Source organism: Adiantum capillus-veneris, chromosome 4 (genome assembly GCF_014529385.1).
Source record: "Adiantum capillus-veneris isolate H3 chromosome 4, ASM1452938v2, whole genome shotgun sequence".
Taxonomy (NCBI): domain Eukaryota; kingdom Viridiplantae; phylum Streptophyta; class Polypodiopsida; order Polypodiales; family Pteridaceae; genus Adiantum; species Adiantum capillus-veneris.
Window position 1 is genome coordinate 156,304,889 of NC_140934.1, and position 24,093 is coordinate 156,328,981.

The 24,093-nt window shown below is 43.0% G+C and overlaps 1 protein-coding gene across 2 annotated transcripts in view; it reads left to right on the forward strand.

The window, feature by feature from the left end:
- The window catches only part of LOC147460196 (putative receptor-like serine/threonine-protein kinase At5g57670), a 64,126-nt gene extending 46,746 nt beyond the window's left edge, over positions 1-17,380 (forward strand). For both annotated transcript variants that reach the window (XM_086511287.1, XM_086511288.1), the window contains exons 10-11: positions 16,571-16,720; positions 16,819-17,380. In XM_086511287.1, the coding sequence (XP_086367413.1) occupies positions 16,571-16,720; positions 16,819-16,986 (318 nt within the window). In that variant the 3' untranslated portion in view covers positions 16,987-17,380. The remainder of the gene's footprint in view (positions 1-16,570; positions 16,721-16,818) is intronic.
- The last annotated feature ends 6,713 nt before the right edge of the window (positions 17,381-24,093 follow it).

Genomic DNA, 24,093 nt, shown 5'->3' on the forward strand with positions numbered 1-24,093 from the left:
TGAAATTGGGGCCTACCTAATCTTTGCACATTCCATGAGACAATCGTCATGGGGAACGAGAGAGAATTGATGCTGTAGCAGCAACTAACTGCGCTATCTTTGTGGTTGGCTTGGATGGGGAGTATTATGCATCCGAGCGTCCCCGAGATAGGCGTGACTGCAAAGACTGTCTAGCCTAGGCCCAAGAAGAGTGTGCCGTGCGCAGGGCAACCTCCTCTATCTGAGTCCTCATGTATGTATACATAGCATGATGGGCTCTGCGTGTCAGCAAAGAAGTGTACCACAATGTGTCTACACCCTGCCGAGTCTGGAGGTGTTATTGAGAACTTGGCCAACGGCCACAAGGTCTGTACCAGGTCTGTAACCCCAGGTCTCCCGTGTGGTGAGAGAACTCGAGGGGCTGTGCCTGCAACCACTCCATCACCGAGTCCAGGGTCCACTCACCGTGACTCCTGCCACATAAGGGAAAAGAGAAGCCAACCGCCGAGTCCAAGGCATCTATCTCTCTAGCTGCAAGGAACAATACATGGACTCTGAAACAAGCTGCCTTAAAGTTTGGTGAAGGGTCGCCGAGAAACCGCGTGAAGTCGTAGGCAAAGAAATCCCACCTGTGACGAATGTCGAAGCACGTTAGTCCACGAGGAACTGCTGCAAAGGGAGATGTCTGCATCAAAAGGGGGGTGCACAAGAAGGGCCGTCCCTCTCTCACCAAGCAACGCCTGGAAAAAAGCGCTGACAAGAGATCTCCTAGCAGCGGAGGAAGGTCCTACCCCATGGGTCGGTTGCGGGGTAGGAACGAGAGGAGATGTGAAAGCAGGGGGACTAGTGGGAGATGGAGGAGGGGGGGGGGGGGGGGGGGGGGGGGGGGGGAGGGGGAGGAGGCGGAGGGGCGGAGGAAAACTCGGGGGGAGGAGGGGCTGTCGAGGTGAGGTTGAGGTGGAGGGTGGAGCTGGGACCTCGTCCTGCTGGAGAGGGTCGAAACGGTTCCCATGGGAACCCACTGTTGCTGGCTTGGAGCTTGGCGACCACCGGGCGGGCCACGCTGGCGTGGTGGCCCCTATCGACATCGACCAAGAACCTGCTGTCAGCCCTCCCCTGCCTGAACTCCAGGCTCGGAGGGTGAGTCTGCGTGAGTACCCTGTCACTCTGTTTGCTGCTGCTGGCCAGCCCTAGGAGGTTGAGGTTGGGGTTGGGGTTGGGGTTGGGGTTGAGGCCGAGGCTGAGGCCTCCTCCATGGATAGGCCTTCGCAAGAATGCCCATCTGACGACAAATGAAACACTTATTTGGGAGGCCCGAATACTCCACGCTCTGGCGGAGCCAACCACCACTCACCATAGGTAGTAGAATGACCTTCGGGAGGGTGTGGGTGTCTCGACCCAGAACACGTACTGTGGGAATGACAGTTGCCTTGGCAGCTACGGAGGCTACCGTGCGAGTGTCTCCAGAACAGTGCCAATCCGTGAGCCTATCCTGGATAGTAACGGAAGGTACTACCTCCTCAGGCTGGGGAAGCAGACTGAGATGGGATGTCACATGACACATCCAACCTATGTGTCCATGGACAAGCTACTTCATAACAAGGGTTCCGTCAGTTTAGTCAGTCTAGATTAGCAAGTGATCTGGCACTTTTGTGAGTCTGTTCGCAGACCGTGCATGACCAGTCACTTAGATTAGATGCATATCCTCTGGTTGCACACAGCATGATCATAATCATTCCCATCAGAATCCGTCAGAATTCTTCAAGTAAATTTTCCAGTGCATTTAACCTATTTTCCCTATTTTTGACATTTTTCACTTATTATTTCTAAGTGACTTTTGTTGGAAAGTAGGTAGGGCAATTTTGCTAAGTTGTATATAAGAAAACCTAGCGCTAGCACTTTCTGGCAGAAGAGGCAGCAGGAACTCAGTTCAACAGGCACCTTCTCAGCAGGACCCCTAGCAGGCTAGCGTTTTCTCTCAACAGAAGGCCTAGCGTTTCTGCACCAAATTAGCCTAGGCGTTTTTGCATTGCAGAGCAGCCTCGGCGACCCCGAGACAGCAGATTCCCTAGCGCTGGCAGTTGCACCAGCATACCATAGCAGATTTCACAAGACAACAAAATTCAGCCCTAGCGTTTTTGGTTTGCAGCACAACCTCAGCGTTTTTGCAGATCATCGCGACAGAATCAGCCATAGGACCAGCGTTTTCAGTTTTCAGCCTTTAGCATTCGCAGAAGAACCCCCGAACCTTGCAGATCTCACCTTCCCGAAGCAGATCCTCGTTGCATGGTCAGATCCATCGAAGTTTGCAGTTTCAGCCCAGAAAATGCAGATTTCAGCATCTGCTTTTTCAGCATGCCGTCGTCGCATCGTCGTCACCGACATAGAGTCAGAATTCAGCAGAGAAAGATTTGCAGATTTCAGCCCTTAGCGATTTCAGTCTTCAGCCCGTCTCGTCGTCGTCCTCATCGTCGTCGACATCGTCAGCAAGTCCAAGCATTGTAGAGATTTGTGCAATCATAAGTAGACCGCTCTCGCCATAGAGAGTGGGGCCTTCGGAGGAGGGTTTTACAACGTCTCTGGTGTCGTATTCTCTTCTCTCTCTATCTCTCAGTCTCATACACTTTCTCGCACTGTGTCCATTCACTTTGTGTGTCCATTGCACTCTCTCTAGGAACGGAAGGCTCTCCCTCCCATAAGAACAAAAGGAACCTTGAGCACAGTTCGGAGCACTCATCTAGAGCAAAGTTCAAACATTCATTCCGCTGCACCTTCCATGGGAAAGTCTGCCTCCCGCACATCGGTAGTTGGGTCGAAACCATGGCGCCACCGTCGAAAGTGAGCTCGAATTGCTCGGATGGCCAGGGGGCTCATCGCAATTACCTTGGACGCCATCTCGGAGTCTCAAACTTTATCTGGTATTAGCCACACCCGAGAAGCTGAACGTCGAGTATCTTGCCCACTTCTGCTAAAAGGTGGGCTTGGAGAAGATCATTCACCTCTCCTCTGCTGGGGCAAGTGCCGATCATCTAGTAGATGATGGAGGTTGCCTGGAGGTGCTCCACCTCTGCTACGAGGCTCGTTCACTCCGTCGGCGAAAGAGCAAGTCGGATGGTGGGCTCTGCAGGGTCGGGCGAGAGAGTCCCTTTGGGTTGGAGTAGATCTGGACGTGTCACGCGACCTCTTGATAGGTTTGTTCCATCTATGAACTATGTCATGTTGACTGATTGCAATGAGCCTTCATGTTACAAGGAAGCAGTGCAAATGAAGGACTCCGGGAATTGGAAATTGGCCATGCAATCAGAGATGACATCTCTGCATAAAAACCAGACATGGAAGCTAGTTAAATTACCACGGGGCAAGAAGGCTCTACCTTGTAAATGGGTTTACAGGTATAAGATCACCGCTCATGATAGTTAGCCAAAGTACAAAGCAAGGCTTGTTGCCAAGGGCTTTAAGCAAGAACAAGGCATTGACTTTGAGGAAGTCTTCTCTCTGGTGGTCAAGATGACTACATTGAGATGCTTTCTTGCATTGGTTGCCATATTAGATTTGGTGTTGCACCAAATGGATGTCAAGACAGCGTTCTTGCATGGTGATTTAGATGTGGAAATTTACATGCAGCAGCCAGAAGGGTTTGTTGAGAAAGGCAAGGAAGATTGGGTATGCCAGTTGTTAAAGAGTCTTTATGGCTTAAAACAATCACCGAGGGCATGGTACCATAAATTCCACAAGTTTATGCTTTCTCAAGGCTACAAACGTAGTGAGTTCGATCACTGTCTATATACAAAGAAGGCTAAGGATGGTAGTTGGCTGATCCTTATTTTGTATGTGGATGACATGTTGATTGCTGGCAAGCACTTGGAAGAAATTTCAGCTTTGAAGTCAAAGATGGCAAAATCGTTTGACATGAAAGACATGGGTGAGGCAAGTCATATACTTGGTATGCGCATTGAGAGAGACAGATCAAAGAAGTTGATTTGGTTATCTCAAATAGAGTATATTGACAAGGTTTTGCAACGTTTCAATATGGAGAAGGGAAAGGCACTGAGTGTTCCATTGCCACCATATGTGAAACTTAGCAAACAAGATTGTCCTGTGTCTGAGGAAGAACACGTTGAAATGGATAAGATTCCATATGCGTCTGCAGTGGGTAGTTTGATGTATGCAATGATTGCTACTCGCCCAGACATTGCATTTGTAGTGGGAGTAGTAAGTCGATACATGTCAAACCCAGGCAAGAAACATTGGGAGGCAGTGAAAGGAATATTGAGATACCTGAAAGCTACCAAGAGTATGCGTATATGCTATGGGAGTCAGGAGCTAAGTGTAAAGGGTTTTACAGACTCAGATTATGCAGGTGACTTAGACAACCGAAGGTCTACGTCAGGGTATGTCTTTACATTGGCTGGTGGAGCAGTATCATGGCGTTCTAGATTACAAGATTGTGTTACTTAGTCTACTACAGAGGCTGAATATGTTGCAGCATCAGAGGCATGCAAAGAATCAATTTGGCTTAATCGACTAGTAACAGATTTGGGAATCAAAGAAGAGATGCCTGTGTTATATTGTGATAGTCAAAGTGCTATACAATTGGCTCGCAATCCAGTTTATCACTCAAAGACAAAGCATGTGGATGTGAAGTATCATTTCATCAGGGAAATGCTCGAGGATAAGAAACTTCAGCTTGTCAAAGTTCACACCACAGAAAATCCTGCTGATCTACTTACAAAAGGACTTCCCTCATAGAGCTTTGCGCATTTTCGCAAGCAGTTAGGTGTAGGGTAGTACATCACTTCTCTACATCTCTTGTGTATTAGCTTGTATAATAGCTTCTCTCACACTTAAAGTACCACATTGGACTTTAAGTGGGAGGTTGTTGGGGTATAAAGCCCAATGTGGTCGCCCAGGTAAGTGGGCGGGCCTCCAGGTATGTACACATATTCTTTTGTTAAAACCTAATAAGAACTCACTATGCTCTACACATTACAGTAGAGCGAGTTCACCATATCGTCGTGCCCTTCTTCTCGCACTCTCTCTCGCGTCACACTTCCGCTCGTACTCCTTCAGTTGCGAGTGCAACGCTGAAAACGGAGCTGAAGATGTAGTGGATGATGTGCAGTAGAGGAGGCAAGGGCTGTTGGCACATGAGATGAGGGAGACCGATAGCTGCGAGGGTGCCACTGAGCTGCAGCTAGAGGGCACTTGGGATAAGGCAATGCTACAAGAAGGGATCCATCTTTCAAGCTCAAAAATGCCAGAGGTTGGGGAAGGCGATCCCTTTAGAAAATGCTAGCAGAGGCTTTTTGATGGGGGCACTAGGTTATTGGTGAGAAGCTGATGGGAGATTGGAGTTTCTTGCTGAGTGGACTTAGGTGCTTTGCCGGCATATTGATCGGCACTTGAATCTTTTTTCCCTCTATTAATCCAATAGGTATGGCTCTCCTTAGCTCACGTAGCTGAGATATGTACTTACCTTTGGCTGTAACCATGTTGGTAACTAGTAGATACAATATCGTCTATTTTTGGCACTTAACCTTAGGTGTATGTAGAGGAGGTTTGCTCGCGGTTGCAGACAAGTTCATCACTTGATTCACCCTTTCCGCTGCACCTTTGACAATCTGGTGTTGGTCTTCTCTCTCTCTCTCTCTCTCTCTCTCTCTCTCTCTCTCTGTTCTCACTCACAGAACCTTCACTCACAGTATCATTCTCTCTTCTTGCACATCTCTCTCGTGAAGTAAAAGGAACCTTGAGTATGCATTGAGAACTCATCCTGAGTTATCACCATTAATCACTTCTGCTGCACTTTACATTGAGGTGCTTACAGGCGCTTGTTGGAGAGGACCTTCAAGAGCTTGTTGACCAAAAAACCATGTGGTTTATGTGGCAACCTAGAAATAGCAAGTAGATGAGATGGCGATCCAAAAATAGCAGGTGGTGGACTCGGTGAACAAAAAATAGTAGGTGACTTGAGATTGCGATCCAAAAATAGCAAGCGGTTGATTTCACAATTCAAAAATAGCAGTAGGTGGCCACACTAGCACATCATGCATGTCAGGTGGACACACTGGTAGCACATGCATGATAAAGTGGATACACGGGCAATTCATGTATGTAAAGTGGACACAAAGGCAGTGCATGTAAAGGAGACACTAAAGTTGAGAAAGAGGTCAAGTTTGAAGCTTAAGAAGAAGACACCAATGGTGATGATGAAAATCATGACAATGATGATGAGACACAGTCTGAGGTAAACTAAGGTATGAAGAGGATTGCAGAAGTGTGCAACTAAACAATTTAACAAAGCGGCCACTAATAGTTGCTAAGATCAAAGAATGACATTTATGTAGAAGGATGAAGAAGACAAGATAAAGGATATTTTTATTCTTAGGGCTCAATGAGTACATGGATGATAGGCAAGCTATAGCCTATGGAAGTCAACTCATAACAAACAAAGATGATTTCTGCAGATTGGAAAGCAAAGAATGCAAAGGATTGATTTGGTCTTGTATGCAAGAAGCCTTGTCAAGCAGGCATTCCATCGGTGACATGCAAAGTGGTTACCATCAGTTGGTTATTGTACACTCGTAGATGCCAGTGGGTCAAAGGTGCAAACCAAGGGTAGATGGATCTAGAGCCAGTTAATGGTTGATACAAGTCATATTTCTAGAGCAAATCATGGCTGTTTTGGACCAAGAAAGGTGGAGATACAAGAACTCTTTTGGGTTAGTTTCTTTAGACAAAGGAGTTTTTGTTGGTGAAAGGAACAGACGAAGGATCTTGAAGTTCAATGTGAAATGTTGAGCAGGTATTTGCATTAATGTATGCTTCATGTGTGCATGTGATAAGTGTAGACTCTTCAAAAATTAGTCATGACAGATTTGTTTGCTTGATTGAGTGTGAGAGATGAATGTTATATCATTGCATCTGTGACTATCTAGTGCATTTGATATATCCCATTGAGTCTAATGAGCCAAACTTGGATGTGATGACTAGTTAGTGGAACTAGTGCATCAAGAACATTCTGTCGGGTTTGATGTTAGACTTGGATTGTGATGATTAATTAGTTGATATCTATTCTATCCGCAGCATCTGGATGAGGCTAACAAGAAAGGTGGACCGGATGTGATGGGTAGTTATGTGGTTGCATGCTGGTTGCATGCATGATTGCATGTGGTTTGAATGCCAAATGTGTGCTATCTTATTGAGCGGGGTTTACGACAGAACTCTAGACAAGATAATTGTAAGTATCTGTGCATGATGCAGATTTTAGCTTATTTGTTGCAATGCGTATTTTATGGTGTGTGCCATAATGTGTACTACTTGGATGACATGTCAATGTGCATAAATGCTTGATAGCAATGTCTACTCAACCCTTCGTTGTTTCTAGGGGTGTAATCGAGGGCGATTACTCTTCTTTTAAGGGGAGGAAATGTCACAAATTGCTAAGTAAGTAAACTTAATTCGAGGAGCTTGGAGCTCGAGCAACTTGAGGTGCTCATAGGGCTCTTGTTAGAGAGGAGCTTGCTGACCAAGAATAGCATGTGGTTGAGATGGCAATCCAAAAATAGTAGATGGTGGACTCGGTGGTGCAAAAATAGCGGGTGGCTGAGATGGCGATCCAGAAATAGCTGGTGGTTGATTGGGCGATCCAAAAATAGCAAGTGATTGAAGTGGCGATCCAAAAATAGCAGTAGGTGGCCACACTAGCACCTCATGCACAATATCTCGGGCTTAGTTTCTTGTACCTTCCTAATGATAAGTTGCTCTTCTTCGGTTGGACTCGTAGAAAATTTTTTTCTCCTTCCTTGAAGGTCTGTTTTGATTGATTCTTATCTGCATAATGCTTTTGTCTATCCTGAGCGGCTTGGATATCTTGGCGAATGGCTTTAGTCTGAGCTTCCATGTCTTTTAGCATCTTCTTAGAGGCTTCTACCCTGATGGTTAGGTCTGAAAATTTAAGCGGTGCTAAACAGTCTTGTCCATACAAAGCTTTGAAGGGTGACATTCCGATGCTTTTGTGTTCGGAAGAATTGTAAGCATATTCTACCAAAGGAAGATATTGTAACCACTTCTTTGGCTCTTGCGAACAATAGGCCTTGAGAATGTCCTCAATGACTTGATTTACTCTTTCAGTCTGCCCATTTGTCTGCGGATGATATGCTGTGCTGAAGGCTAATTGTGACCCAATAGATTGGAACAGAGAAGTCCAAAACTTTGATGTAAACTTGGCATCTCTATCACTGATGATACGCTTGGGTAAACCATGTAACCTAAAAATTTCCTTGATGAATACTCGGCTAATATCCGAGGCAGTAAAGGTCGTCTTTACAGGTATTAGATGAGCCACTTTTGTGAGCATATCAACAACCACAAATACAGAGTCATAACCTCCTGTAGAAGGTAATCCCCACCCCGTCATCTCAAACGACGGTTCTGATGGTAAACCTGTAACAAAGTCCATACTGATGCATTCCCATTTCATCTGAGGTATGTCAAGAGGTTGAAGTTGCCCTGGTAACTTGATTCTTTCGGCTTTTATCTGTTCACAAGAAAGACATTGCCTCACATAGCGAAGTATGTCTCCTTTCATTCCGGACCAAAAATAACTCCTCCTGATAGCATGAAGAGTCTTAGCATAACCTAGATGTCCTGATGTAGGGCTATCGTGGACACATTGGTAGCACATGCATGGAAAATTGACACATGGGCAGTCCATGCATGGAACGTGGACACACGGGTAGCCTTGCATGGAAAGTAGACACATAGGAAAGTGGACACATAGAGGCGTGCAAGCAAGGAAAGAGGACACATAGGCAGTGCATGCATGGAAACTAGACTTCCGAGCATAGCAGGAGCAGACAAGTGGCACAAATATCTCAGCTTTGCACACTCATATATATGGGATTGAAAAGCCAGTTGTATGTGTCTTCTCATCAATTTTGGGTGCTATCTTTCTGTGAGAACACCATGTAGTATTGCTAAATTTTAATATAATAAAGAAATACTCTCAGGGGTGTCTATTCAGGGGCCAGTGCTATGTAGGAGAGGAACTTCGCTTCACCAGCTCTCCATTTCTCCTTCTTTCTCACTCTACCTCGTAATCTTCATCTCCTTTACATTCTTTATGAGTTGAATTCTCTTTTCACTCTCATAAGTAATTGTATGAGCTGTGAGCTACGCGTAGGTCACGTACATTCATTTGTGAGATGAATACACTGCCTCTCTCTTTTATGTGTTGAAAATTATAGGTTTGCTATCTGCCACTGCTTGGGCAGTAGCCCAATTGGTCACACACCCCTTTTTTTTTTGTAAATCTTGTTGATGGAATGTACGAGTGGGAAACCTCAAAGCAAGGAAAACCCACGAAAAATAAGAGGTACAAAAAGGGCACATGCTTCCTAGCTAGACACACGCTTCCTGGCTATCCACTTGATCTCGGAATAAACTCTTTTTTCCCAATATCTCGGTTGCCAATGAACAAAGGATGGCGTTGCAATATACGCACACAAATGTGATACCATGAGTGTCCAGGGTTGTTGGTGCTCCACGAAGACTGGCAATAGCATAGCTTTCCGAGTCAGAACATGACTTTGCAAATCCAAAATATTCAGCCCTCCAAGGCGCTTGGGAGAACACAACTTGTCCATAGATAAAAGAGGAAGACCCTTTCTGTGAGACGAGGTGCGCTAGAAATGCTCCAAAATACTAGACATAGAGGACTGCAAGCGCAATTGAGACTAAGATAATAGAGGTAAATAAAGCTGCACATAAGCCATGGGAATGCACTTGACAATCCTGAGACGCACATGTAGTGGCCAAGTGGACAATTTCCAATAATTAACTTGGGATCCAGACGCTGGAGTACCTAGTCCAATTTCTGCGTAGTTGATACATCCCAAGCCAGCGGATAACCCAAATGGCGAACTATGATGTGTAGAGGAACAATCTCCCCTGGGCACAATAGCTTTATGCCAATGCTTGCCGCCAATCCAAACAAGTGAAGAGTGTGCATAATTTGCTTCACATCATCATAGTGATTCTCGCAATTGTGACAAATAATCTTGGACAACACATCGAACGCGCATAACAAAGCGAAACCAGGTTGTGTCCATATCAAGATGCATTTGAGGAGTCAAAGGAGGGATGATATCCCTATCATAGAGAGGAAAAGGTTATGCTTAAGATAAAGCATTATTGACATGCAAAAGACGCTTCCTGGTAAGGGAGCCATCAACAGAAACAATCCAAAGTGCAATTTCAAACAAATGAGAGCATGATCTAAGAGGCAGAGGGTATAATCAATCCTCATGTCACATACAAAGTCAGCATATTGCTGCATATTGAAAAGATAACATCGATCTAGTCGAGCACGATACATAGATCGAGCATTATGTTGAAATGTGAATCCGGGGTCTTCGCATTTAGAAGAGACCATAAATCCAAACCATGACAAGTCAGCATAAAATGATCCATGATTGGCGCTCCACATGAAGCATGTGAGAGTGCCCAGTAGTATTGTCTGGGATATTCGGAGCATTATGAAAATCCCCACAGAGAAATTTATTGGGACGCCAAGAATACGAGGAGACGACACTCCACAACCGTGCTCGATCAATGCATATAATCCCCCGAATTCAAATACTTCCCCATTAACAATACATTGGACAACCATCCATCTCCCATCCGGGTCATTGAAGACAAGAGTCGGAAAGAGCTAATGCCGAACAAGCATAAGCACCCCAGAAAAACCAGCCGATCGTGCATAAGCTATCCAAAAACCCGCAAAATAGGAAGTTTGTCTGACAAAATTGTGCTGGTTATGCTCTTGAAGAACAACTATGTCCGCTTTACATGTATGTACATAGTGCTAGGTAAGTCTCCACTTGTCGTGGTTGCATAACCCGTGCACATTATATGAGATGCAATTCAAAGACTTATGCATTTTGTACAATATATACAGTGGGCGAGGAAACAAGAAAAAGAGACTCAAGCACTCCTGCCCATTGAAACATCCTCATCTGCAGTGGGCACATGAGGTGACACAACATAACATGGACTAGGAGTGCTCAAGACAGGGGCGCCATGTGATAAAGAGGCTTCCCGTGTAACCACTTCTTTGTAGGAACAAACAAGTTTATCCCAGGCCTCAGCCAAAGAAGTGTTTCATTACAAGGGAGTTTTTTTCTAAGGGACATTCTTCAATGGGGGCACATAGTTACGAGAAGATGCCAAAGTGCGGGCTTTAACGGTTTTCTTCAGCACCAGCCAAGCCTGAGAAGCTGCAACCTGTTCTTTGCCTTTATCATTAGCATGCGGAGAAGCAAGAATCGACTGCACTTGTGTTTGCTTTTTTGCCTTTAGTCGTCCTAGCTATGGTGGTGGAAACTGACAGACCTTTGATCATTGGCTCATCAGAAGATTTCGGAGGTTGTGAAGACGGAGCGAGAGGGACAGCTGAAGGAGGCGGCTGCAGATTCGGTTCAAAACATTCGGACTGCATATGACCAGATTTTCCACAACGGAAGTAAAAATTTCTAAACATACCCCATTTGAGCTTGAACTTTGAACGGGCGCTTTCCAACCACTGTATCCCCCGAATCAAGTGAAATGCCTGCTGGTGCAGGGATGTCAGTGTCCCACAAAATATAAAACCGATTTGTGTTGGTGTCCGACTTAGGAGGGCAAATGACTTTTCCCAACTAAGCAGCCAACAAGGGAAGAAAATGACGCCAAGTACGAGGAAAATCCACCACCTCGACCCAGACAGGGTACTTCTGACGAATGAGACTCTGGTAATCCTTGGTGAGAGTCCAGGACAATACATGAGTCATCTGCGTATTGAAGAAAAGAGGAGACATTTCGACGAAAGCATTAGTAATACTTCATAAAAGCCTCGTGCGCCAAAGTAAACTCCTCGGACTGCTTGCCATTTGAGCAAGAAATCAACCCATTGGCCTACATCGTGGGTAGTAGGCATTTTCCCGGGGAAGAAGAGAATTGCTTTGTTAAGGGCATATTGAGCAACACGATCCATAATCTGTCACAAACTGTTGATGTGGTAGATTGTACGGAATCCCAGGTTTCACGTAGACTGTTGACGTGGGAGAGTGTACGGATTTCCGTGATTTGCGTTGATTGGTGCTGACGTGGCACTCTACGGATTTTCTAATTTGCACTGGCAGCTTTTGGACAAGGTGCTTTTGCACCATATGCTTTTGAGTTTAAGGCTTTTCATGTATACTGCTTTTGGACCTAGGGCTTTTAAATATGAGGCCATGGGCTCATTCTATGGCATGCTTTTGGACGAAGGTGCAGAGCGTGGAGTACCGGCTTGTACTGTGTTGATGCAATATAAAGAAATACCGAAAGGGGCGCCAAGGTTTGGGGCCAATATTCTTTGGGGTGAAATTCCGCCACTCCGTGTGGCGTGTCATCTCTCTCTCTCTCTCTCTCTCTCTCTCTCTCTCTCTCTCTCAATTCAGTTGTTATTGAAGTGCTAAAAGTCTGTTCAGTCTGTTCTTTTCTATTGGCACGTGGTGCCTGTCTTGCGACAATGGTTTTAGAGCATCAAGCGTGTGCTTTTCTGAAAGCATACGAGTCCTACAAAAGAGCAGAGAGAGCAGACCGGAGACTACTGGAATTTTATTTGAAGTATCTTCGGGTCCTGACCCCGGGCTTATTAGCCACTCCCACCCTTACTTCATCGCGCATCGGGTGAGCTCCCGTCCTCACCGCTTTGTCTTACAAGGCATAAGCCTTAAAGAACCCAAGATATGGCGTTCATGGATTCAACATAATATTTGCAGTTTCTTCTCGACGAGCTTCGTGACATTCTTTCGCGGCATCCTCAACAGAATCTTACGATGTTGCAAAGTTTTCAACAATTTTTGAATTACATGTTACCCTATGATGCCTCAAGGGATACGTCCTCCTCCGGCACCAGAAAGTACGAGGGCTTCCAACAGGCAACCTTCCTAGCCGTCTATTCCGATCAGAAGAGTCTTCAAGAATATGGTGCAGCCATCCCCAACCTTGATTTAGTGCACCTTCCTTTGCCACCGCCATTGCCCCCGCCTCCCCCACCACCGCCACCACCAGGCTACAATGGTTGGAGCCCATATGGATACCCTTATTATCCGTACCCGAGATATGTGCCTAACCAACCCAAAGATTTCAAGGATGGTGGCACGACAGTCAATCTTTTTTTACTTTTTCTCGGGTGAAAGATCGGAAGAAAGCATTGCAGTTCCTACAGCAATTCGACAACATTTATGCTTTGGGGAACTATACATAAGAATCCAAGATTTCTCAAGCAGTGGGATTTCTTAAAGCTAATGCTATGCAATGGTGGAGTTCAATCGCGACACAATTGCATGCTCCAAGGACCTGGCAAGCTTTCAAGACAGTTTTTGCACGTAGTTACATGACTTCTATGTTTGAAGTCCGGATTTTGGCAGAGTGGGGCAACTTGAAAATGCTTGGCATCGAAACCATGGACGATCATAACCAAAGGTTTCTTGACGTGTACCTTCCGGTGTCCTTCTTTAGGATCGTTCCCTTGGAGGCCCAATGTGAGCAATACACCATTGGACTATCATCACCATTGCAGGAATATTGTCTCTCCAAGCAAGTCTCCACCATGCAAGAGCTTATGGACCATGCCGCGGTCGACTACAAACTGATGGAGGGAAAGCTAGAGTTTGCCACAAAAGAACCTCCGGCCATTAACCACAACTCTCGGCAACAACGAACAAATTCTCGAGAGTCTCGCGAAAATCAACCGCAAAGGCCTCGTTTGACGCCTCAACAACGATACACCTTACTACAAGAAGGCAGATGCTTTGGATGCTTTCAAAGAGGGCATAACCATTCTAGTTGTCCCCATTGCACTGATAGACCAGCGAAGCTGACGCCCGCACCAACGATCGACAAAACCCCAGCGCTACCTCCAGCTAAGAGAGCTAGACCTACTATTGGACTAGTCCCTGATATCTATGGCATACGTCTTGAGAGTACAAATGAATTTTGCCGAGCATGACAAAGTCAATGGCTTCAAAGCTCTTATTTTCTTTGACCCCGGAGCTACACAGAACTTCATCCATCGAGAATTCTTGAAGCAAATGCACTTTGATTATGATGTAGAGGGTGGAGAAATTGAAGCTGAGCTAGCCACGGGGCAAACTTAGAAAGTGGTACCGCTCATTGGTGCTCTTCCAGTGACTATCCAAGATTATCATGGAAAAGCTGATTTCCACATCATGAAGTTGGGCAATTGCGACGTTCTCTTGGCCATGCCGTGGCACGACAAGAATGATGCGACTCTCCAGGTTCGGAATCGAACGATGTAGAAGGACAAGCTAGTCGTCCTCAAACTTTGGTTGTCCGTATAGTTGAATATTGTTTGAGAAAGTATTGTTTGAAAATTTGTTTGAAGTTTGTTTGAAATGGATGGTATCTGTTTTGAACTTGTACCTCGGAACGACGCAGACGGGATGTTTAGGGAGCGTATGGTTGTATGCTTGAAAAAAAAAAAAATTGTTGTTGTTACTAGATGCCTGGACCTAGATGGTTATGCGGGAGGAGTATTAAGAAGTCTGAGTAGTGGTTACTCTCAGCACCTCCAAAGGTAGCAGGCTGCGGTTTGGGGGGCGCTTGGTTGTAAAAGGCATCTATATCTCCCGGCCCGGACCTTTTTAGGTTATGTGAGAAGAGTGATGAGCGAGTCGTTGAATATCTCCTGGCCCGGACCTTTTTAGGTTATGTGAGAGGAGTGATGAGGGAGTCGTTGAATATCTCCCGGCCCGGACCTTGCTAGGTCATTCGGGAGGAGTGTTCATCGGCGACTTTATGTTTATATGTTTTGTAATATGCATATGTGAGCATTTGTGTTGTAGTGTGATGCACCAACCACTGAATATTCCTAATTGGATGAAATTGCTTGGGTATGTAATTTTAGTGCATCAAGACACCCGTGGAAGATCAGTGCGGTCTGGGTGTGATGGCTAATTTTACTACGCCGGAATATCAAGAGTTCCTATCTGGACGAAAGGAGAAGCCAACTCCTTGATCAAAAGAGGCGAAAGGAGAAGCCAACTTTTTAACAAAAAAAAGAGCAAACTGATTGTCCCTTAGAATGTCCCTTGGAAATTTTTGAGCTAACTTGAGTTGTTTTGCATATATGCTGTAATCATGGACGATTACTCTCTTTCAAGAAGGGGGGATGTCACAAACTGCTGATGTGGCAGACTGTACGGAATCCCGCGTTTCACGTTGACTGCTGACGTGACAGAGTGTACGGATTTCCATGATTTGCGTTGGCTGGTATTGACGTGGCACTATACGGATTTCCGTAATTTGTGCTGACTCGTGCTGACGTGGCACTGTACGGATTCCGTAATTTGCGCTTGCAACTTTTGAACAAGATGCTTTTGCACCATATGCTTTTGAGTTGAAGGCTTTTCATGTAAACTGCTTTTGGGCGTAGGGCCTTTAAGTATGAGGCCATGGGCTCATTCTCTGGCACGCTTTTGGATGAAGGTGCAGAGCGTGGAGTACCGGCTTGTACTGTGTTGATGCAATGTAAAGAAATACCGAAAGGGGCGCCAAGGTTTCGGGCCAATACTTTCTGGGGTAGAATTCCGCCACTCCGTGTCGCATGTCGTCTCTCTCTCTCTCTCTCTCTCTCTCTCTCTCTCTCTCTCTCTCTCTCTCTCTCTCTCTCAGTTCAATTGTTATTGAAGTGCTACAAGTCTGTTCAGTTTGTTCTTTTCTATTGGCACGTGGTGCCTGTCTTGTGACATAAGCTCCTGTATAGGAATGCGCACTTCCATGGCAGGAGCAGGACCTTCCCAGGCTCGCCGTGCATCTTCCAAGTTCTCATGCAAACATTCCTTGATTAGGGTTAAAGTATCCATAGCTGACCTTCCATGGCTGTCTGGCACTTGTATATACACTGTTCGGTGGATTCCATGTGAAACGATCACCACGCTTTCCACACTGCTCCTACAGATTCTTTGCAAAATACTCTGCTGTACACCTGCTGAACACTCACTTTTTTTGTAAATCGGAATTGTTGTACACCTGCTGAACACTCACTTTTTTCGTAAATGGGATTTGCTGTACACCTGCGAACACACGCTCGCACACAACTGAGGGGGTGAAAAAAAGAAAACCCAAACTGAGAGGCGAACACTCAGAAGGCTGTGTCTTGTGCAATCTCCTACACACATGCACACCCCCCCACGCAAACAGGCTGACCATTGTCGCTAACGGATTGGCTGACAACTGCCGGCTGCTTCAGCACTGATGGGTCGCGTGCAGACGAGGGTGAAGCTCAGCTCTGGCGCGCTGCACAGAGGATGCGCAATGCAGTAGGGTTCGCGACAGGAGGGCTGTACAAGGGTTCGCTCGACCACTAACGCCACACCAATCACACCACACCTCTCTCCACACACACACACACACACACAACCCCTTATGAGCCTCCCACCTCCGTTGGCCGGTCAATGAGTTCCCAACCTTGTTTCTAATTCATTATGTCATTGTAGCTTAGTATTATGTGCTTAAATGTTGCTCTATGCACCATGTTCAGGCAAGGCCGTTCTTGGAAACTTTGCATGTTGCGAAGCTTGTAGATGAACAACTCAATGGGGATTATGATCCTCAAGAAATGCAGAGCATGATGATGGCAGCTGCGTTGTGTGTGCAACAATTGCCAGAATGTCGCCCATGTATGGCTCAGGTAGGTCCCTTCTCCACTTTAATTAGTTGGGTTTTGTTAGTGCTCTTAGAGCTGCCAAAGAAACTTGTAATCCATTTCTTATACATGTAATCATCCAGGTCTTGCAGATGCTAACTGATGAGCAAACTTCAGATGGACCTGACTCTTTTAGTGCCTTCTCGTCGCAGTCATTTTGTCTTCAAGATGCTATATTTGATGGAGACTACAGCTCTACTCATTACCAGGATGACTTGCGTCGCCATAGAGAAATTGCCTTGGCATTTTGAGTTATTACATGGCTGGCTTGCCCATACTCTTGCCAATCCCATGAAGAGGGGGTTGGCAACTGCATTTTTGTAAGAATTATTGCTGAAGACAGGATATTTGTGTGTGTGTGTGTGTGTGTGTACAAGATCTTTTGCATAGTATTGATTCTGTGTGTATAAAGTTTGCTCAAGTGCCTGCCATCTATAGGTGTAGAAGATGGAGGCAAACTCAAAAAATATAAGAGATACTGGCTGCTAGGAGTATTCTTCAACAGCGAGATTTTTTTACCAACCTTGCGAGTCCTTGCTCTCATCTATGTAATTTGTATCCTCATCAAACTCGTAATGCTAGAGAAGATGTGGTTGATTGCCGTAGTTTTGTGTTTCGAGAATGAAAAGAAGGATTATTTCTCTTCGAAGGAATTAAGAGTAGCATTTGTCTGGATTATCCAATACACCACTCATAAGTGTCTTGGCTTTTAAGGCAGGACGAAGGAACTTCTAACTCCATGAAAGCAGGCATCATATGTGGAGGGTATCTGCCGATTTCACAACATCAATTATAATTTGATTTTAGCATTAGATATGTTTAAAGAAATCATTTTGGTTTACCTCAGATGTATATCATCTTTTGTTTAGAATTTTTTGTTAATGTACCAATAATATCCTATTCTAATGAAGCATGATCTGTACCCTTTATTGTGAAAGTAAAAATAAACAATTAAAGAACTTATCAACTTATTATAAGGAAGGGATGGTACAATTAATCACTCTGTACAACTCTATATAGGAGGGATTGCATAAAATTCTCTCTTGTAATGTTGCTAGGAACCTTTTCTTTTTGGCGGGAGATGCATAAGAATTGGAAGAAAGCCTCCATTGCTTGAAACAACCAGTTTTTATCGTCTTGTGCCTCAAAGTCTTCTCCATAGAAATGCACCACAAAGGGATATCGATAACATTGCAAGTTCAAGAGAACAGATTCTTTAAGCCTTCTATTTTTGTTGGTCAAGAGATAAATGTTAAAGGCATAAGCCTTGCTTGTTTTCAAAACAAGAACACCCCAATCATACCAAGACCTAGGAATAGGCATCAACATATGCTCTAACAAATCAATAACAAGCACATTAGCATTCACAAATGAACTATCCTTGGAATTTTTCATCCACACTAGGAAGTGGCTTGCCAAATCAAGCGAATAAATGGTCACCAATATCATGTTACACGAGTCTTTATTTGTTGTTTTGGGTCTTGCTAATTGTGTGTGTGTGTGTGTGTGTGTGTGTGTGTGTGCGTGCACAATGATATTTGTCTTGGATACGTAAAACATCATGTAGTGCATGCAACGATGCTTGCTAGGTTGTAACTTACAGCTTGATTTGTGGCAATTGAATTGGGTATTTGAGCACGATGGCACTTATTTTTATCTTTCAAGTATTGTACTCCAACTAGAGCATGCCAAGCTTCATGCCAAGCCCTAGCTTGAACCTCAATGTGGTCAAATGAGAACACAACACTAAAAAGGTGTGTGCTATGCTATAGCCTGAGGCCTTTTGTTGCCCTTCTAAGCCTAGTTGCTTACAAGTCTCATGATTTGACTCTTCTCTTGAAAAGAAACACTCTTTGAGAATGGATTGATTTGTAAAAAAGTTCATTAAACGCGCTAAAAAATGCTTTAACTAGTGCACATGTTTTACAATTTGGTTGATTTTGTTAAACCATTCTTTGTTGTCATTATTGGTGCTATTGAAAAAGTGTATTGGTGGTTGTAAAGAGTTAATTGCTATTGTTCATGCTTTAAAAATTAGGAAACAGTATGTATTCAAAGTTTCCAGCCCAAAATTGATGGACATTTTAAGTGGATTATCTTCATTCAGTGTTTCAACCCAAAATTCAATACCAATCCAGTCGGTAAAGAAAATGTTGTAGCTCATTCTTTGAATAATAAAACCTCTTTTAATAGTCTATCAACCATTACGAGTACTTCGCTTGAATCTATGCTTGGTACTCATGGACCAAATGATTTCAACACCACATGGTTGCATATGCTTAAAATTGTTTTTCACACATCTTTTCTTTACTTCAAGCATAAAGTGTGTGTCACACAATTTTTTGTTTTCTAGCTACATTCAAAAAATTATGTCATGCTTTTTATTGGTCAATTATGGGTAATGATGTTAAGCAATATGTTTTATCCTGTTTGATCTGCCAAAAGATAAAATCTACCATAGGTAAGAAGTTGGGTCTCTTACATCTTCTCCGTATTGTTGAAAAACATTAGAAGCACACATTTCAATGGATTTTGTAATTGGTTTTTCATTCACTGTTCACAAGCCTGATATGATTTGAATTGTCATCGATAGTTTTTCTAAAAAAGCATATTTCATACCCTACAAGAAAACACTCATGGAACATCAAGCTACACTTCTATTTCTAAAAGTTGTCTTTCTGCATCATGGTTTACCGAAGGTGACAATATCATATTAAAATTTTGTAGTTCTTTTCAAAGTATAGTCTTTATTGGGTACTAGGTTTGAATTTTGTATTTCATCTTAGTTAGACAGTCAAACCAAAGTAACTAAACATATGATAATTGATTCATTGAAAACCTTAAGTTCATTCTCAACCAAAGAAACGAAATGATTATCTACATATTTTATAGTTTGCTTATAACAATACGACCTACCCTTCGAGATAGCCTACACGAGAATTGGCGCAACAAGTTACCTGACAAAATTACCAACAATTGACAGACCCTATATGACATCACAACCAATTAGAGACCAGTACGTGATGCTATAAATAGGATCCATTACTTTCGTTTTAGGGGTATGTTGAGCTGTTTGTCGATCGATCTATCCATAAATTGGAACTCTTGTTTCTCTTTTAACTAGTCCATAGACGCTTTATAGAGCTTCTGAGTACTAAATGTTGTATCACTTGTACTTTCAAACTTTGTACTTTTGAACTGATTTATGAATCTAAATCTATAATTCTATTTGTTTCAGTTCATGTTACTTGAAGTCTTTCATTTCAATTGAGTTGTTTGCCTGACTTTTTCGTCTGATCTTCTGAAGTTTGATTTTGTTTATCTAAACTAACCTGGCATCTGGCATATGACTCTAAAATCATAACCAATGAATAGCTGTCAGTTGACCAAATCATTCCATTTTGGTGTTCATGGTGGTGAGTTAAAGCTCTTGAGGGAACGAGTCTCCTACTTAGAATTTAGAGTCAATTAGCTATTCACAATGTCTCCACGTTTTCCAGCACGAAGAGCTACTTTAGTGTTTGCTAAAGATGAGGACCATATCAACACAATAGTTGAGAAATCAGAGTAGGTCTTTGATGAACAACCACTCCCTCAGAATGAAGAAATTGATAACAATTCAGGTTGAAGACGGAGTAAGAAGCATTGAGTCTCAACATCCCAGAAGACGACATTCAGAGAGAGCTGAGAGACACTCTCATTCATATGGATCTTGGAATTTAGATGGGAAAGGCAAGTGAAAGTTCATATTGATGTCAATGATGCCAACATGCATACTAAGCGAGCAAAAAAAGAAACTTTGACTAAGGTATAAAAGTCAATTTTTGTAAAACCTAAAGAGTTTTTTTATTTAATAATAAGCATACGACGTTTTTGAAAAACACTATGTACTCTCGTTCTTTTTCAAGCTCATAACTCCCTCATGGATTGTCCATTTGACATGCTGTCTACTTCATCACGTTCACAGGTGAAACCTCTTCGTGACATTGTAAGTCTCTCGTGATAACTTGTGTTTTGTTGTATCTAACCTCCTTCTAAACCTAATCATAACTCAAGATTTATAAAATGAAGCTGCATTTTATGCATAGAAAGGGTGTTAGGACATCATTGTTAAGCTCTAGGATGCATTTATGATTAAAACTAGTTAGGTCAAATTTGCCTTGTAGATAATAATCACGATTTTGACAAGTGTTAGAAAGTGGATTTGAGGCCATAGGTATACGTCTTTAGTTATTGCTTAACTGTCCTGCAAGTTGGTCTCAATTGGACTTCGTTTGTTTAGTGAATCGACAAGAATTGCTTGCGGGTGTCGTAGTTAGCGTTTGCTGCTTGACATGCATTGAGTGTAGCTTCAAGTAGATAGAGATTGAGTGTGTTTTTCAAGATCCTGACAACCTCTTGTAGCCTCCATGCACTAGTCAAGTCGATTCCATCCAATGGTATGACATTTATGTAGTGGTTCTCACTATCTCTATAATAAGATAGCGAGGCTTGGGAACCAGTAGCGAGCTCACATGTTGGTGTTGTTGCTGGGGATGAGGTGACCTAAAGTAGGGAAAAACCCCAATGCTTAGTTGTATTGTTTGAAACTTCCTCTAGGTTAGCCTATAGTACAAAAACCAACTCTTAGTCTACTTCAGCTGTGTAGAGGTGTCTTGAGAGTAGTCGTACTCGTCAAGGACCTTTAGGCTTATATTAGATGTTTTTGAGTGGTTGATAGCTTAAACTATGTCAGAGTCTAAGGATTGACACTCACTTCAAAATGAAAAAACAAGAAAAAATCCGTTGTCGGTAGACACTTTCTACTACCATTTGTTGAGTTGATTAGAAGTAGGGTAAGTAAACTTCTAGGGGGATTTTTGACCTAGTGTTTTACAAAAATTTAGAATTTTTAAGTACGAAACTCATGAGATAAGCTCGAAAGACCAAAAACAACATTTTTGATCATGGAAAAGCTGTAGCAACTTGTTGGTAAGTCAAAAATCAGCTTTTAAGAAAAATTTCAAAGTCTGGCTAAAAAATAGATTATTATCTCCACTTTGTTATATGCATGCAAATAAGATTTTTTCGGGGCAAAAGTACTTGCAATAGGCTGTGTAAACATTTATTGCCATCAAAATCCCAAAAAAGTGCATTTCCTAGCCTGTAGATAAGAAGCCCTTTTTTTGAGGCCTAAAAATTGAACTTGTTTCACATGGACATCTTGTTTGGGTGATATGTTAACACTTCTGTAAAGTCTCAAAAGATTGTGATTCTGTTTGAGTGCAAAAGCTGAAAAAGCAAACACAAGAGTAACACCCACGGATAAAGCAAGAGAGTAGAAGGAGCATAACACATAGATTTATGGACAAATGGCTCCCTCTATCCTTTGAATCCTATGACCAATGCCTCCCTTGAATTTGCAAATTCGACTACTTTATTGACCTTTGCAGATGATGAACGTAATGGTTTACTTTGCTACTACAAATCTCTAATTGGGAAATCAAACATTCAGAAAAACATGATTCACAATCAAGCAAATGAGATTATACGACTTTCTACTTTGCATTGTGAGGACCAAAAAACCCTTTTGCAGTGCACGCAAGAAATAAAGGTACTGCAAGAAAAAGTGTGGAACTTACAAAGGAAAGCTACAAGCTTAGGTGCTCATGTACGAAAGAAAAGACTACGGAATCTTGAAACCTTGAAGGTTGTCTCTGGAGGTCTCAAGAAAAGAATCCAAGCATTGAGGTTAGGATTGTGAACCTTTTAGTTTATTTCAACTATACATTGTTTTTTATTATTTCCGTTATATTTCTATGTAGACATGCTATATATCTAGACAAAGAAAATATAGATCCAAAGGCCAATGTAGAAAGCAAATGAAGCCTTTGATAACAAGTGGTCTCGCAAAGGATATAATGCATGACAAAAAGTATAAGGTTTTGTAGCAGGATGTTGTTGAACGCTTTATTACAAAGGTGCAGTGCTTGCCAATGAAATAGAGGGCACACTTGAGCCCCTTGGTGTGAGTAAGAGAGGGTAATCAGCTATTCAACAGTCTATCTCCCCCATTTTTGTGAAGAATGGAATAAACTCTAAACTTCTACCAACAACAACAAGTTTTTGGAAAGAGAGACTTCAACTCAACCATGCATAGACAAATTTCATTGGATGTCCATTTCATATTGATGGTATCTATAGATCTCAAGGAACAACTGTAACCAACGATGACTACAACAATATCTTCATGGACCTCACTTTGTTGCAAACTAGAATGGTTGAGTTCTACAATGTAACATCTTAAGAAACAAGTGGCGTTTTGCATTTTGTTTTGAAGCTAGATGAGTGTGAGATCCTCAGAGAGAAGAAGCTAGAACGAGTCACAATAACATTAATGAATAGGTCTCTCTCAAAATGCCCCATTGATGATCCTTCATACTTCAATGTTCAATCAGAAACAAACATATGGTGGCTTGGTGCTTTTCAGGTATTCCATTTCCACCTTCTCTTCAGCTTTATTGAGCCCTCTTGAGATTTAATTCTAGATTTAGTTTCACGCCTCATGCGGATTTAATCTTGAAGGTAAAGAAAGAAGACCAAGACATTTTATATTGGGTGTTCCATCAAACCCCTATCCCTGATATCATCGATAAACAAATGAATCAGGGAAAGGTGTTGGTTGTCAATGGGAGGGGAGACTTTTAGGTCCAATGGCATCTTGTAGGTGACCTTAAAACACTGAAGTGTATGTATAATTGTGGAATGGGTGCTATGGTAAAGGCTCCATGCTTGTATTTCATGGAGACTACAAAGACAATGGACCCAAAATGGTGGAGAAAGGCACATACTCGCCACAATGAGGGTCCTAATTTCCAACCAGTTATGGATATTCCACTTGTCAATGTCCACATTTGTACAATGCATGCTCTTTGCAGAATTGTGGAGAAGTTGGTGTATCTGTACATTAGGTTTGCTTGGAAAATCAAGAACTCAACAGAACATAAGGTTGTGGTAGCGGCACTTGAACTAGTTTTGTCAGAGATGGGTCTCCATGGGGGCAATGTGAAAATCCAGCGGGACGAGAAAATGTCAACCAATGATAAAGATGTACCTTGCAAACCATCTATTGGTGGGGTCAAGGCATGTTGTTTTTTATCAAAGCCAACAAGAGTCAAAGATAGAAGGATACATGAATCCACTTATGTCAGCAAAATTGAGTTTCAGCAATGGAAAAATCTCCATATGGCAGTGAAGGACCAACCCACAATAGTGTGGCATTCCATTGATGTGATATTTCAGATGTGTGACAAAGATGAGTGAACACAAAATGATGTAAACAAGTTTAAGGAGAACCTTCAGCTACTAAAGAAAGCATT